The sequence below is a fragment of the Etheostoma spectabile genome, chromosome 3 (genome assembly GCF_008692095.1).
Source record: "Etheostoma spectabile isolate EspeVRDwgs_2016 chromosome 3, UIUC_Espe_1.0, whole genome shotgun sequence".
Classification (NCBI taxonomy): domain Eukaryota; kingdom Metazoa; phylum Chordata; class Actinopteri; order Perciformes; family Percidae; genus Etheostoma; species Etheostoma spectabile.
In genome coordinates, this window is record NC_045735.1 from 16,197,666 (window position 1) to 16,213,239 (window position 15,574).

General features: G+C 42.2%; 1 protein-coding gene across 1 annotated transcript in view; it reads left to right on the forward strand.

Annotated features, from left to right (window-relative positions):
• Positions 1–15,574, forward strand: part of tenm4 (teneurin transmembrane protein 4) — a 173,499-nt gene that overhangs the window by 122,273 nt on the left and 35,652 nt on the right. The window contains 5 exon segments of the mRNA XM_032504007.1: positions 1,067–1,186; positions 6,527–6,788; positions 8,689–8,956; positions 9,071–9,214; positions 13,321–13,570. Coding sequence (XP_032359898.1) covers positions 1,067–1,186; positions 6,527–6,788; positions 8,689–8,956; positions 9,071–9,214; positions 13,321–13,570 — 1,044 coding nt within the window.

A 15,574-nucleotide genomic window follows, 5' to 3' on the forward strand; every position in this document is an offset into this window, starting at 1 on the left:
TTTGTCTTGACAGCGAGGAATCATCTCCCCATGTGGCTCACAGAAGCAGGAAGGAGATAGTTCCACTTTCACAGCTCCATCTGAAGAAAATGTGGATGATTGCCTCTTCAAACAAGACGCTAAAATAAACTGTCGGCATGAATGATTAATCATAGACAGCCAGGCCAGTGCTGGGTTAACTTTAGTAGTAATTCTATGTAAATACATCCAGATAGATCTTTGGGTTTGGGCTATCTCTTTGCTTGTTTACAGTGCAGTGGTGGACAGCCAAGGTCTTCTGAAGGAGAGTCGGCCTAATTAACATAAAACTGGGTTTCTGGGGACCTGGGTTGTGTGGGGTGAATGCTCTTGCCTCTGGTAAGGACATGATGAGGGCAGCTACTAACACACTAGTGTTAATTGTTTCCGGTATGTGGCAGTGTTTAAGACCCAAATGTATTAAAAATAGCCATGGTCTGATGAAGAAGTGGCAGTGAGGCATTTGTTAGGGGACCCATTTTCTGCAAACGACTACAGAAACAGTGGCCGACCATGAGTTGGGCCTTGCTAATGACACGGGCAGAACTCGCCGCGAGAGACATGATACAGCAAGGTCTCAACTCATCAGTTCAGTAAGATTAAGAGGGGAATTTGGAGGACTTCCCACTATTGATTGGTGGGGACTGATGATCAGATCTAATTTATGCAGCTTTTGGAGACCTGGTGTCAGTCTGGAAATCTGTCAAGGTCTTGATAACCAGCCAAGCAAGTCGCGCAATCTGCAGTCCTATTATTTCCCTCTCTTGCATTCTGTAATAGAAAAGATAAATCCTCTTTTTTTAATTAGAGCGAAAGCAGAATAAAGCTTCCTTATCTCATTATCCTTTCACCCTGGATAGAAAACCTTTAGAGACATCCTAGAAGGCGCTAGGTTGTTCTGTTTCTGTACGCCTGTTTATTATGTACAGTATTTCCTTTGATAACATCCATACTTACTGTATACTTAGTTTACACTCTACTGTTCTTGGTTAAATTTCGAAAAGTCTCCATCATTGTAACTGTGTTGGTGTTTCTGACTCCCATGCAGCCATGCTTGTGTCATTCGTGGACAAGTAGTGACATCGGATGGAACACCGCTGGTTGGCGTCAACATCAGTTTCATCAACAACCCGTCCTATGGCTACACGATCACTAGGCAGGATGGAAGGTAAGAGCCCTCTACCTTATATCTACACACACACACACACACACACACACACACACACACACACACAAGGGATGCAATCCACATGCCACTAACCGCTGCCTAAATATGTTATACAAAGATGTGACAATGATATTCATAATATTCTCAAATAGTGTAGTTTAGCCGTGCTGCATTCTAATGATGGAGTCAAAAAACAGTTGCGACTGCAAACTATGCTGCCATTGATCTGCTTTGTGCTTTCATTTGGTCCAATTTTCCAGTTCTCGGCTCAATTCCCAGAGAAACCAAACAAAGCCCGTCTGGTACACTCATAAGTTATGCTTCAGTAGCAGCAGGGAGGGGAAAGAATAAAATGTGCCAATTCAAAGCAGCTCACTGGGGCTATGAAACATAGTGCAGATGGACATTATTTATTTGACAATGGAAGATTTAGAGAATTAAGTGAGACATTTAAGTTTAGGCCACAGACCTGTTATTCATTTGCATCTATCTCCTCTCTTGTTGTAGCTTAAAAATGTTTTTTTTGCCGTAGATGTCATGAGTGAAAAAATAATCCTAAACTTAATCAGTGGTTGTTTTAAATCTCCGTCCATAAAATAATACACACAAATGCACAGATTGACAGAGATCATTACCACTATGTTCCTCCGAGTATTCCACAAACCTTCTGCCTCTGCAAGACACAGAAACCTTGTCAGTTAACTCATTGTCAAGCTTCTTGTTGTTGTTTTTTTTATCACAGTAACACTAGAACCCCTTTGGAGAAAGTGTTGAAATGTTCTAATGAAACAAGTGGGAAAAGTCTGAGTTTGTCTTTGTTTGAGCGACTCTATGCCAGCTGCTTTGGCACCAGCAGAGTTTCTCAGCAATCCAGACAAAAACCTCAGACTGCTTTCCACGTGTTTCTTGGAGTGAAAGACAAAGACCTGAGAGAAAGGATTTGGGTAACATTGAATACGTTTACATGCACATTCCTATGATAATATTCCAAATTTGATATGGGTCATGTAAACAGCATATTCTGTTTGGATATCCTGCATTAGGCCTTTTTCTGAATATAGCATTTCCTAAAAAAAACATGTGGGATATGCTGGTATTATTTAGGTTTTGTTTTGCTTTGGTTATGTATAAAGCATATTCAGAATCTGTATCCTGATCAGGGTTTTTACTGCAGTGTGTGACAGTTTACGGCCTCTAGCCTGTTTACGGCATGCAGTCAGCTCTGTGCTGGGTACAAAAATGCATTCATTTCTTTTTCTCTTATGCGCAGGTCATGTCTTGAAAGACGCTGTCCTGTAGCTTACTAATGTAAATTATTAAAAATGTGATGATGACCGATTTATGAAGAAGAAGCCTTATGTTTTCAAAAAGCATTAGTCACATGACCCACTATGTGTTGCTTTGTGTATCCATGCAGCATGTTGACAATGTGACTCAGAGAGAGGAGCTAGGAAAGGAGAGGAGTGTGTAGCCAGCGCAGCAGCAGAGCGCCTGTGGGGATAGAGACATTTTTGTGGATTGGTTGACATCTGTCGCCCAATAAGTATGTGTTATGATCTTTTCTTTTTTTTTTCAACTATGTTGAGCTCGGGGTTTTCAAAAAAAAAAAGTGGTGGGTACAAAATGACTCGCGACGAAATCTGATAGGTACGCGTCCCCACTTAAATCATTGCCTATGATTTTAACATTACAAAATACTTTTGTGGATACGCGCAAACATCGCAACGCCGACCTTTTCCAGAAGGTGGTTGAAAGAGGGAGGCTGTGTTTGCACGGTCGAACAAGTCCATCACTGCTTTTGCTGTCCTGTTTTGTTTTTTGGCTGCATGTACACAGGAATATTAGTGGAATATTAGCCATCCAAACCGCTTAGTTGGAATATCGTCTTTTTCAGAATAGGGCAAACGTTATCCATGTCACTATAATTTCTGTGCTTTTTTAATATTTTTTGGGGATCAGGTTGCACACACATACAGAACACAATCCCAACCTCCATTTCCTCTCTATCTCCGATAGTAGTCAGTGTAAGTAAGGCCTTGTGGCAAACCAAGCCTCTCTATCACAGCACAGCATGAATTGGTGTTTGCTCTCCAAGCCCCACTTCCTCCTGACACTTTTATCAGTCACCGACACTCTAAAAGCCCACATATTGCCGCAGGTTTGATCTTGATCATTCTCGCTTCTCATCATTTCTTCCATCTTTTTGTCAGTTTCCCCTTTTACCAACTTTTATAAAAAATATATATCTCATCTCCACTATTAACCTTCCTCACTTATTTCATCTGCTCTTCATCCCTTCACGCTATTCCTCCTTCAATCTCCCACTGCCCTTAAGCCTTTCCTTTCTGGGCACTCCTCTCTCACTTATGTCCTGTGCTTTCCTTAAGCCCAGGTCTCATGTCCTTTCCACTCGCTGGCTTCCCTCATCTCTATCCTTTTCCCATTTATGTTCCTTTTTTCTTATGCATCACTCTTTTTTTCTATTCGCAATGCTCTATACTATTTCCTTCCTTCCAGCATATGTGTAAACACTACTCCATCTCCCAAGTTCCCCTGTAAACATGCCCAGTCTCCTGCAACTCCCCTGCAATCACTGTAAACTGGCTCAGTGCAGCGTGAAATCAGAAATGCACCTGTTCAGCCACTTAGAAATGGGAAAGCTGTCTCAACTCATTTTTATGATGTGTTCTTTATTGTCCAAGGGCTTAGTTTTTTAAATTACCTTTTCCACTATCTTGAAAAGTTTTCTGGCCTAAACAAAAGAGGTTAGTTTAGTTTCTTTACAGCTGCGTAGCTATTTTTTCTGACTGGCTAAACATTGACACTCACCTAATTCCTTTTATGCTTTTCTCCAATAATGAGAAGCATGCTGACATGGATTCCAGCTTATTACATTATTGCATACGTGCTTGCAAGAACCAACAGGAGCCATTATGTGCATGGGAAATCCAGTATACACTTACTGCCTTACTGCCTACTTGGTACTTGGTCCCAAGATGGCACTGTATAATGGCCCCATCTCACATTTACTCATAATTAGTGGAGTCGTTTTTCTTTTGTCATTGATTATTTCTTGTATACACAGGCACCCTTCTCAAAGGGGACACCAATGTGTTAAAGCGCACATATTCTGCTCTTGTTCAGGTTCATAATTGTATTTTGAGGTTGTAGCAGAAAAGGTTTACATGGTTTCATTTTCAAAAAACACCATCTTTTTTTTGTACTGCACATTGCTGCAGATCCTGTTTTCACCCTGTGTGTTTGGGTCTCTGTTTTATCTCCAGAGTGAGACATCTCTCTTGTTTTAGCTCCAGAGTGAGATATCTCACTAGTTTTAGTGAGACATATTTCTTTTTTTTAGCTCCAGGGTGAGACATCTCCCTTCTATCCTATCTTTGTTGGGAGCTGCACATGCTCAGTAGCTCGGTTAGATCCCATCAGCTGATAACTCTTTCTCCAGCTTTGGTCAGTCCAAGGCAGGATTAGCTGAGAGACTTCTTCTAGACCAGGACCACTTGTGGAATACCTGCACAACAGGGACAGGAAGTAGAACAGGGACAGGAAGTAGTTCTTTTGGAGGTTATGGTCACTAGTGGCTGTTGGAGCAGTGTTTGGCCATTGTCATTGTCATAAAGCTACCCATCAGGGAATGTGTATAATGGGTTTTGTCTCTAAATGTTTTTACTTTTATGAGCACACCTCCTCTCTCCACCGTCGTGATACAGAAACCTGAAGTTACCTCGTTAATGCCAAATCTTCCTTTGAAGTACAGGCCTCAGGTTGAAAAATATCAAAATTCCCTTTTAAATACGGTTTATAAGTGAATGAGGACCCACTTCAAACACACATAGCGTGCCTTCTTCACCTATAACCTTCTCACTTGTGTGTCCCTGATTCACTTAAACATCAAGTAGATACTGTCCCGTTCATTAGTAAGTATACTATTGGCTGAGAAATGATTGCATATAATCAGCATGATCCGCGTTAGTTCATTGGCAGAGTTAAATCTTTGAGCCTGATGCATTCCCTGAGGGCACAAGCAAAACAAGGCTGTTGTAGATAGTCTAATATGTTTTGTCATATGGCTTAAGGCTGTTGTCATGAGTGATAACAGCCAGTGAATCCCTTCATCGATTGGCCGTGCTGCCCATGGTTACCTGTCCACATGTGTTTTCAGCATGCGTAGCCTTAGCCTGCAAGGTGTCATACAGACTTACCAGCTGCAGTTGTATGGCAACTGACTACTTTCTCAGCCCCCAATCAGCATATCAGCCTCTACTAATGGACAAACTCTCACCCAACCAAGAGCAGAACGACCCCTTGTTTATTGCCACAGCCAATCAGATGTTTAGCCTCAAGGGAAGTTCCACTGAGAATTCTTTAAATAGTAGCTTAAACCAAGAGGGAAGTTCCCTGATTTAGAAGCCACTATATGGACCTGCTTCTTTACCTCTAATTTGGAAAAAAAAAGATGCCTCCCATGTGAGTGTAAGGCCCTGTCTCAGGGGCCCGTGGGTGACCAGGTGCTAATTGGCTCTAAGAGAGAAGTGACAAGAGCTGCAGAAAACCAGTGCAGGTGCAGGCATGCAGTTGTCACCATGCAGCAGTAGGAGAGGATGAAATCACCCGAGTGCAGCCTGTTTACTGAGACCCACTCAGGTCAGACCAGAGGCAGAGGCCCTTAACAGTAGATGGGATTGCATTGCAGGGCTTTTAGACTGATGTTAGAGTGGACAGACTTCATCTAAGGGATCAATAGAGAAGTGGCGGCTGCCTCCATTCTTCAGCACAAATCTCTCTCTCTCTCTCTCTCTCTCTCTCTCTCCCTCTCTCTCTCTCACTCACTCACTCACTCACTCACTCACTCACACACACGCACACACACGCACACATACATGTGAAGGAGCAGTGCATTACACATAATGGCCAGTCATGTCTGAACCTACAGAATGCATCAACTATTTTCCATTCTTCAGATAAAACCTACAAATTATGAAATTAACTAAAAGATGGGCTCTGAACATTGTGATTAATCATCCCATGGTATTTTCAGTGTGTGTGCCAGAAAGATAATGCTAAATAGTGGAACAGCATCCTTTCTTAACATCCGACATTTAATAAAACATGGAATGTATTACTGTTTGATCTGTTATAACAACCCTTAATTAGAAAATAGTCATTATATTGACAGTAAATTGTTGGATTAATCCTCAACACACAACAGATTCCATGCAATGCTAATAGGATTTTCACAGCATTTATTTTGTAATATATAATCCATCTTCACTGTATGTGAATCCTCATTCCTCCTCTCTGACATTGTGCACATCTGTGTTCCAGTTTTGACTTGGTGACCAACGGAGGCATAGCCATAGCTCTGCACTTTGAGCGTGCTCCATTCATCACCCAGGAGCACACTCTCTGGTTGCCATGGGGACGCTTCTTTGTCATGGACACCATTGTCATGCGCCATGAGGAAAATGACATCCCGAGCTGTGACCTCAGCAGCTTTACCCGGCCCAGCCCCATCGTGTCCCCGGCTCCGCTCACCGCCTTCGCTGGCTCCTGCTCCGAAAGGCGCACCGTCGTACCCGAAATCCAGGTGACTGCTCCGCTCTGCACCCCACCCTCTTTGCTGCCCTGCAGGTTGTGATCTACATGGGTCTCGTCTCCAAATGATTCATGCCACACATCTGGGAGAGACCCTGAAGACTATTCATCAAGTACACGTGTACTAGTAACTCTGGCCCGTGGCAGTGCTGTGATTTTATCTCTCTGGTGTAATTGGTCTGTGGAACTTGGGCGATTTACAATGTCCATTGTACTGTCTCACTGCAAAGTGATGGTGATTACCTCACACACAGTAAACAGCCTGGACATTTTTTAATTTCTCCTGGGTTGGAGCCTCCTACAGTAGATTAAGCATACAAGTACCACTGGAAACTGGTACTTTGCTTTTATATTTCATGAGTGTATACTTAATGTCTACAGGTGCGGTGTTTTCCTTAGGTGTGTGGAAGACTTAGGTGCATGTATTATTATATATCCTCCCTTAAGAAATTGTTAAATGTTATGTTTTTCCATTTTAAAGCACAAAGTGTGATTTCACATTATTTTGGACTATTAATATTACCATAGCTGTGTCTTAAACGTTGGAAAAGCTAGAGAAGATAATAAATAAATAAAAGTAAAAAGACACACAGAAATCCACTGGGGACCAACTACAACCCTTATATCTGAGAAAATCATTTTGTTAGTTTTGATGCTCCTATTGATTTTACATTCATTCAGCTTATGTGATGCCCAAAATGGCTCGGGTGCTACACCTAAGCCTTATAATGGTAGGGAAAACCTGATGTGTAGTGTACGTGTCTTCTTTGTGCATGCACACACTTACATGGGCTCCTGTGCTCAGGTCAGTGTGTGTCTGCTGTATGTCTTGAAGGCATCTCTGTGCCCTTCTCTAATTTCTTTGTCTCTGACTTTGCTTCAGAAGATTAATGGCATATCAGTGAAGTTAGTATGCAGCCCTGTCTATGTACAGTGGCCTTGTTTTTGCTATTCCTTTAGCTGTAAGAGGGGCACCAAACAGGGACATTATCCCATTTACAATTGTCCTTATAAAATGGATTTATGATCAATTAACCTGGCATGGCCACACATTTAAATAAAGCATTTATATAAATAAAAAAACACATAGGTGGCATGTCCTCTAAACCAATGTAGCTTTAGGGAGCTGTTTAATTTAACACACACACACACACACACATTATATGTCTATGGTGCAGCACCTGCTTTTCTAATGTTTTAGACACTGACATGGTAGTAGTAATAATAGTCCAAATGATGTGAAATAGCATTTTCTTTTATTATATTATATATATTAAATTAAATTTCCTTGAGAGAGGACCCCTAACCCAGCGCCATATACGTGCAGCTCAGATGTTCACAAACCGAGAGACAACACTGGTACGGTTGAATCAAGAGGTTACAGGTCTGACCTCGGTGGAAATGCCCAAGGCCACATTGTCCGTTGTCTCTTTCTAAACCAACTTTTATTACGCCTATGTATTATCACACTGCCAGCTCTGAGCTCAAGGGCACTCCTCCATCGTCATATGGATTGCAAGCAAGACTGTTGTCCTAATAAAGGACTTGCCGTTATTAATTCAATTATAAAAAAACTCACTGGAGTACATAATGAAGAAATCCTTCATTGAATTCCCTGCAAAGCATGAATGTAATTGTCCTCTAATTGATGTCTCTAATCTTCCCATGGGTCCATCTATTTGGCTAGAGGCAAGGCTGTGAAAATATGTAACAAAGGTTGTAGTGGCCACCGACCTAAAGGAATGACAAATTGATCATCTGCGTCAAATAAAGGACATGCACAGGCATGTTATTAATCCTTCCTTCGGCACTGAATAAATGAGATTTCTAAGCTCTTTGATATTTACATTGTTTGCTTTCTGACATTTATGAGCTTCTTTTTCTGTCCACAGTCTCTGCAGGAGGAAGTGCCCATACCGGGGACAGAAATGAATCTCGGCTATTTAAGCAGCAGGACTCCAGGTTACAAGTCAATATTAAGGGTGACCCTCACCCACTCCACAATCCCTTTCAACTTGATGAAGGTTCACCTCATGGTGGCTGTGGAAGGCAGGCTGTTCAGAAAATGGTTTCCTGCAGCTCCGAACCTCTCCTATGACTTTGTGTGGGACAAGGCTGACGTCTACAGCCAGAAGGTCTATGGCTTGTCAGAAGCTTTTGGTAAGGGATCTTAGAGTATATAATGTACTGCATATAATACAAAATATACTCATATATAGATTGAGTAATAATGTGGTTGGCTAATGCTAGCTTTATCGTTGCTTCTTCCCCTAGTATCTGTGGGCTTTGAGTATGAGTCCTGTCCAGACCTTATTCTCTGGGAGAAGAGGACTGCTGTTCTACAGGGCTACGAAACCACGGCCTCCAAACTGGGGGGGTGGACCATAGACAAGCACCATGCTTTAAATATCCAGAGTGGTGAGTCAACTAGTGATCCCTTCTTCTATTTTATTTCTATTCCTTGCTACTTGTTCAATAAAAAGCCTACTCAAAAGATCATTTGATATTGCAAGAAATCTTAATTTTAGCATGTGATCCATTGTTGACTTTTATAATCACAGTGAGGTAAATACACCTGTGTGCCAGAGCAGTTGTACCTGTTTAAGGGCTCCTGCACACTGCCTGTGTGGCGTGAGCGTGGCGTGTGCGTGGCGTGAGCGTTGCGTGTCAGTTGCGTGTCAGCTGTGTGGCGTTTTCTATGTCTTTGCACACCGGAAACACGTCTCTGACGCGGGGCTGCTGCTGCTAGCCTTGTCTGTACACATGTATGTTTCCCATTGATAAAATGAAATAATAACGTGTTCTTTAGCTTTATTTTGTAAGTATTTGTTTGTACACTTGTTTGCACATATTTTGTCATGTATATATTTACATTTCAATTACCTTTCCTGAGATAATAAAGTCCATGGTAAAGTCCATGGTAGTGTTTTATCAGAATCCAATTGATGTCATTTATTAAATGTATTTGTGTCAAAATGACATAAACTCGAGCCGTGCCTGAGACGTGCGTGTCACGCAGGCAGCGTGCGAGCTCTAACCTGTTAACAACGGAAATACAAACAGACGCGCCACGCAGCTGACACGCTCACGCCACGCAGGCAGTGTGCGAGAGCCCTAAGGAATCTTCTAAGAATTTGCATCAGCAATGAAGAAGAAGATGGCATAATGCAGATCACTATGTTAATACTAATCAAGAGACTACTATTTATTTTGATTTACATTGGAATCTAATTGAACTAGCAGGTGTTTTTGTTTTATGAAAGTAAATGTCATTCAGACTTCCTTAATTGTTAAGATGGAAATATTGCATGGTGTAAATCTACGGCCTGCCGCTCCTCATCACAGCTTACACAGACAGTGTCATTGTGCATGTGTCCTGCAGATAAGTACCACCATGTCCACTCAGTGCCTGGCTTAGATGATGCTTCTAGTGTAACATTGAATTGTCCTTCCTGTCTCCACAGTTTTTGGGCTTTTAAAATTCAGTCATGTAGCCTCAGAAAGATCTGACTTTTTTATTACGACTGTCCACTTTTAGGAGAGGAGGGTCAATTTTCTTATTGCAAGCAAATTACTCTTGAAAGGCAGGAGTAGGAATGAAGAGAGGGAACCTGTGGTCAGCCTCTGTCACTTGCTAGGCTTCACAGTCTGGTTGTGTGTGGAAGGGCTAATCAGAGGAGATGAGGCATACTCATATGAAAATTGCTCAGGAAGGTGTTAGTTTGATCCGTCACACTGAACCTGCTGAGTCTGAATGTGCTGTCCAGAGGAGGGGGGAGCGGCTCATTGCCCCATCTCCACCGCCAGTTCGTCTTTGGCACATCCATGTCTTGTTCATGCCCAGCATTTTTAGAATCATCCCTAATTTAATTGCTGTCAGTCTGCTACTCCCAGCAGCAGCAGCCCCACATATTAAATCAAGTCCCAGGAAGGAGATGCTTGGCTGATCTTTCCTGATAGACCAAATGCTGTGCTGTTCAACGAACTCAGGTCACCAAGAACCATCAGAAGCATGAAAACTACTGCAGACACGCAGATGCTGCATTTCAAATATGATTACAATGATTGGGCAGCACGAACATCTTTATATTAACATATTTGAACATTTTCCAAGCATATATTGGCAACGCTAATGGAAACATAGCGTGCATGTGTGTGTGGGTACATGCCTGAGTGCCTTCACATGAACTGGCCTCATATGTCTCTATATTTGGTGATGCGCAAAGCAGGTAGAGTTCATTCAGGCACAATGCCATTTTTATTCGGGTTAGTCATTCTTTTGTGATTGTGCCTGTCTGGTAATTTTCTATTTCACTTGTGCCAAGGGCTTTTTGTCCCCCATTTTGGTGTGAAATTGTGCCTGTGTTTCCATCTGCTAAGACCACCTCTTATGGCAAACAAGGACACAGAGCAATTTCTATGGCTTCAGCTGGCAGAATTGCACAAACAGACCTACTCAAAATCACATCAGATTTTTGTCTGGGTGTTGACTTTCATTCTCTTTTAAAATGTTCATCTTAAATACTTTATACTTACTTACTTACTACTATACTTTTGAAACTGCAATAAACAACCTTGAGCCACTTGGAGACAGAGACTTGCAGCATTACAGCACCAGAACAGTCTAAGTTTTCCAAGTTCTCATGAGTAACGTGTCAGCAAGCAGCTGCCCACGTACCCATAGCAGAAACAGAGAAACATAACCATCTCGTTTTAATCCTTTTCCCCCCCCACCTGTCAAACACACGTCAAGCAGCATGGGTATGTATCCATATCTACTGATTCCATGTCAGAGGATTTAATCAATTCATTAATTGATTAAATCTCCTGACTTGGAATTTGCAAACATTTATACAGCCCTCTACGCATCTCTACACACCAGACTGGAATGCTATTCTCCACAGATTCCAAGTTTTTATGCAGATTACTGCAAGTGTAGATGGCTGCTTCAGGATGTGTCTTAGGCTCCTACGTGGGAATGTAGCATCATTTTTTATTTAAGCTAAACTCCAAACAGTAATTTGTTTGTACAATCAAATCAGAGCTCTGTTGTGTGAACAGAATTAATGTGGCTCTGTTAGATAATGCAATTATGTGAATTGCATGAACAATTTGCAGAAGTGGAATTGATATATGCATGTACAGTAAACATTACAGTTGACAAATTGGGTGCCACCTTTGTAATCACTGTGGTAAAAAATAACAGTTACTAATGGTAACACTTATTTTTGTAGTTGTATAGTAAACTAACTATTAATATAATGTTCTTGTAAACATAGGTTTGTGTACGTACATCTTGACACATCATCTGTTATTAGTAACACTAACAGTGGCCGTGGAAACGGGCCTGTTTGGAACGGGCTGATTGCTTGGCCTGTGGTACTGCTGCTTGTAGAATTCATCAAAACCAAGTTGTACCCCAAAATGACACCAAACCACGTCCTATGCAACTCCACTGTACACACTGGATCGCGTACTACAGATTGCAGATTCAGAACGTAATCACAAAATATCACAATGACAATGTGGAGTAATCAGACATTAGCCTCATGGACTCATGGCAGGGCGAGACCCACCCGGCCCATTATGAGAGCTAATCAGCCAATATCTGCTTCAATCAAACTGGAGTGTGTGTGTGTGTGTGTGTGTGTGTGTGTGCGTGCTCGTGTGTGCAATCATGTAGCTCATGTTGGAAGCTACGCTGTTGCAAAGCGTTCTGCATGTGACGTCTGCAATATATTTTGCATTTCTAATCCTAACAACGTCAAACTTGGCACCGCGGCTGTGGCTCAGTGGTAGAGCGGTTGCCTGCAAATCGGAAAGTTGGTGGTTTGATCCCTAGCCCTGCAGTCCCACGTCGAAGTGTCCTTGGGCAAGACACTGAACCCCCAGTTGCCCCCGGTGCTGTGCTGAATGTGTATGCATGTTTATCTGATGAGCAGGTGGCTACCTTGTACTGCAGCCTCAGCCACAGTGTATGAATGTGTGTGAATGGTGAATGTTTCCTGTATGATGTGAAAAGCGATTTGAGTAGTCGTTAAGACTAGAAAAGCGCTATATAAATACAGCACATTTACATTTACCGCACTTACTCATGCCTGTCAAGTTTAACGGTTTGAGAGATATGAGCATACCACACAGACAGACAGACGGATGTTCCTGCAATTTATAGATAGATATTTTGGGTGCTATACAGTATATTCTTTACTAGGCTGCTGTATAATAATGCCTCTTAAAGAAGGTTTATCTTGGGAGAAACTGGCCTGGAAGCACTTTCTGGCATATTAGGAAACACTGCTGAGTTCAAATAAGATGAGAGAAACTGATTAAAGTGCCTAGTGTTCAAGCCACCCTCTGGTTATCAACATTGCAAAAAATTAGCCAGAACCAGTTGGTCGGATCTGTTGTCACTTGCTCCACTAGTCCACGCTTTCATTTTTGCCTGCATCCTATTTAAGACAAACACTCTGCTCAGACTACACGGCTTGCAAGTGTTACTTTTTTCTTTCCTGTGCCCTCATCAGGTATTCTTCACATGGGCAACGGGGAGAACGTCTTCATCTCCCAGCAGCCTCCTGTAATCGGCAGCGTGATGGGGAATGGGCGCAGGCGCAGCATCTCCTGCCCCAGCTGTAATGGCCTCGCTGACGGAAACAAGCTGCTGGCCCCCGTGGCTCTGGCCTGTGGCTCAGACGGAAGTTTATACGTGGGCGACTTCAACTATGTGAGGAGGATTTTCACCACGGGGAACGTCACCAGCGTCCTGGAGCTCAGGTAATGAAGGAGTTGGCTACCAACATTCACTCAGGGCCGTGAGCTCAGATGGTTCTCGCACACAGGTCATAAACCACTGAGGTCGGTTGAGATAGACAAAAGTGCCCTAAAGCCTCAGGATTGATGGTCCTGCCTGTCTCATCCACCTGTATCAGCTGGAGTTGGGCCCTGATACTGGCCGAAGAGGATATCAATGGAGTCCTAACAGAAGACGTTCCAAGGAAAAGATTAATTTCCTTGTTAACGTCAGCAAAGACGAAGGTTTGAGTAGATAAGGAATACAATATTTTGTTACGATTCTCCTTTAATTAATTCTGTCCTCTAACAACTTGTTTACTTAATTCTATCCACTAACAACTAACATTTCCTCTCTGTTCTCTTCCTCTCTCTTTTTCTGCTGCTTTTGGCAAACAGAAATAAAGACTTCAGGCATAGGTAAGCCATGCAGTATTTGCTTCAATGAAAAATAGAAACAGATACAGTCCACATACTTGATGTCAAAGTGGCCTTTTGAGCCCATTTTTGACGATCTCATCATATAGTACTGACTCGCTGCGTAAATTTCATCTTCATAAAGCCGTAGATTTATGGTTAATTAATGGTTTATGAGCTTACTTAATCACAGTGCCATGTTCACTACAGTGGGTTTGCATCTGTATGTGTGATTGCAAAGAGAGCAGCTGATTGTTGGCTCAGTAAAGGCTGCACTTTTCCTCAGGATTAATTATGGGGGGCACATTTCATGGACCAATATACATATATAAGTATTGAGTAATCTACCATTATGCTTTCAAATATATCTGTTTAATTGAAGGGGTTGTGGAATTGCCATCTGTCAAGGGATCTCAACATTTTGGAGTGGGATATAGAAGATGTCTGGTGTAGAGAGACTGAATACAACAGTTGTATGAACATGGTGACAACAACTCAGTGTGGATGTTATCAGTGGCTTAAGATACAAAGACCTCATTTTCCTTGGCAGGTGGTGGTGAGAGAAATCTCTGCGTGCTCTCTTTAGATACCATGTGTCAGGCAAAGAGCTATTGATTCATTTTCTATCAGAGGGTCAGGACTTCAGCTGGGGAACATGTATTCAAACCGAGGATGAAAAGCCAAGTGACGCTGGTCAGTGGCCTCTCTTTTCAAGAATGAAACAAACACTCAGAAGTTCTCTGTTGCTTTTTCTGTCTCTCTGCAACTATCTTTTGTCAGTCTACATCTACAGTAGTACGTTTTGGTTTAAAAAATGAATATCTTTTGCTATGTTTGGGCCTTGTGTACACACTTCTCCAGCTTTTTCTGAGCCCCTAAAACAGAGACACTTGGAAACACTGCTGCCACCATTTTGGTTTGAAAACTCTGTGGTTGCTTAATAGTCTGGACGGGCCCAAACAGAGACCTTTTGGTGAGACTGATCCACGCCAGCCAGTCTTATCGGTGCGGTAGCTTTCAAACCTTTCAGTAACGGTTCCACCATGTCGTTGTCCAAGATAATAAATCCCTGATCTTATTTTTCACCAGTGTTGTTCTCCACAATATGTTCTGTATTTTCCACTTATACATCCGTGATTTTCAACCACAGAATAACTTCAGACAATCTGCTTCCTGTTTACACCGGCACGCACATGCCCAGTGTGTGAATGGTCATGTGATATGTGTTGTCAGGTGTGTTTCTATGGACAGAGATTAGTTCTGCTACTGCAGCTAAAACTCAAAATGCTGCATAAAGATGAATATGTAGTAATGTATATGTAGCCTGAAATGCCTTTGTGCTTACCTACACATCATGCGCTGTTTGCCAGAGCAAAACAAAACAAAAAGCATCAAAGCTTTGTCCCTTTGCTCTCAGTCTTTCCTCCAAGCCCATTTACATTTTAAAAAGGAGATTTATGTTGGAAAACACAGCATGTGTCTGTATAAAATGGGTGGCTGCCTCCTGTTCGTGTGTGAGCTAGCGCTTGGACTGGAAGGTGGCTGATCTCACTGCAATGTTCATTGACCCCC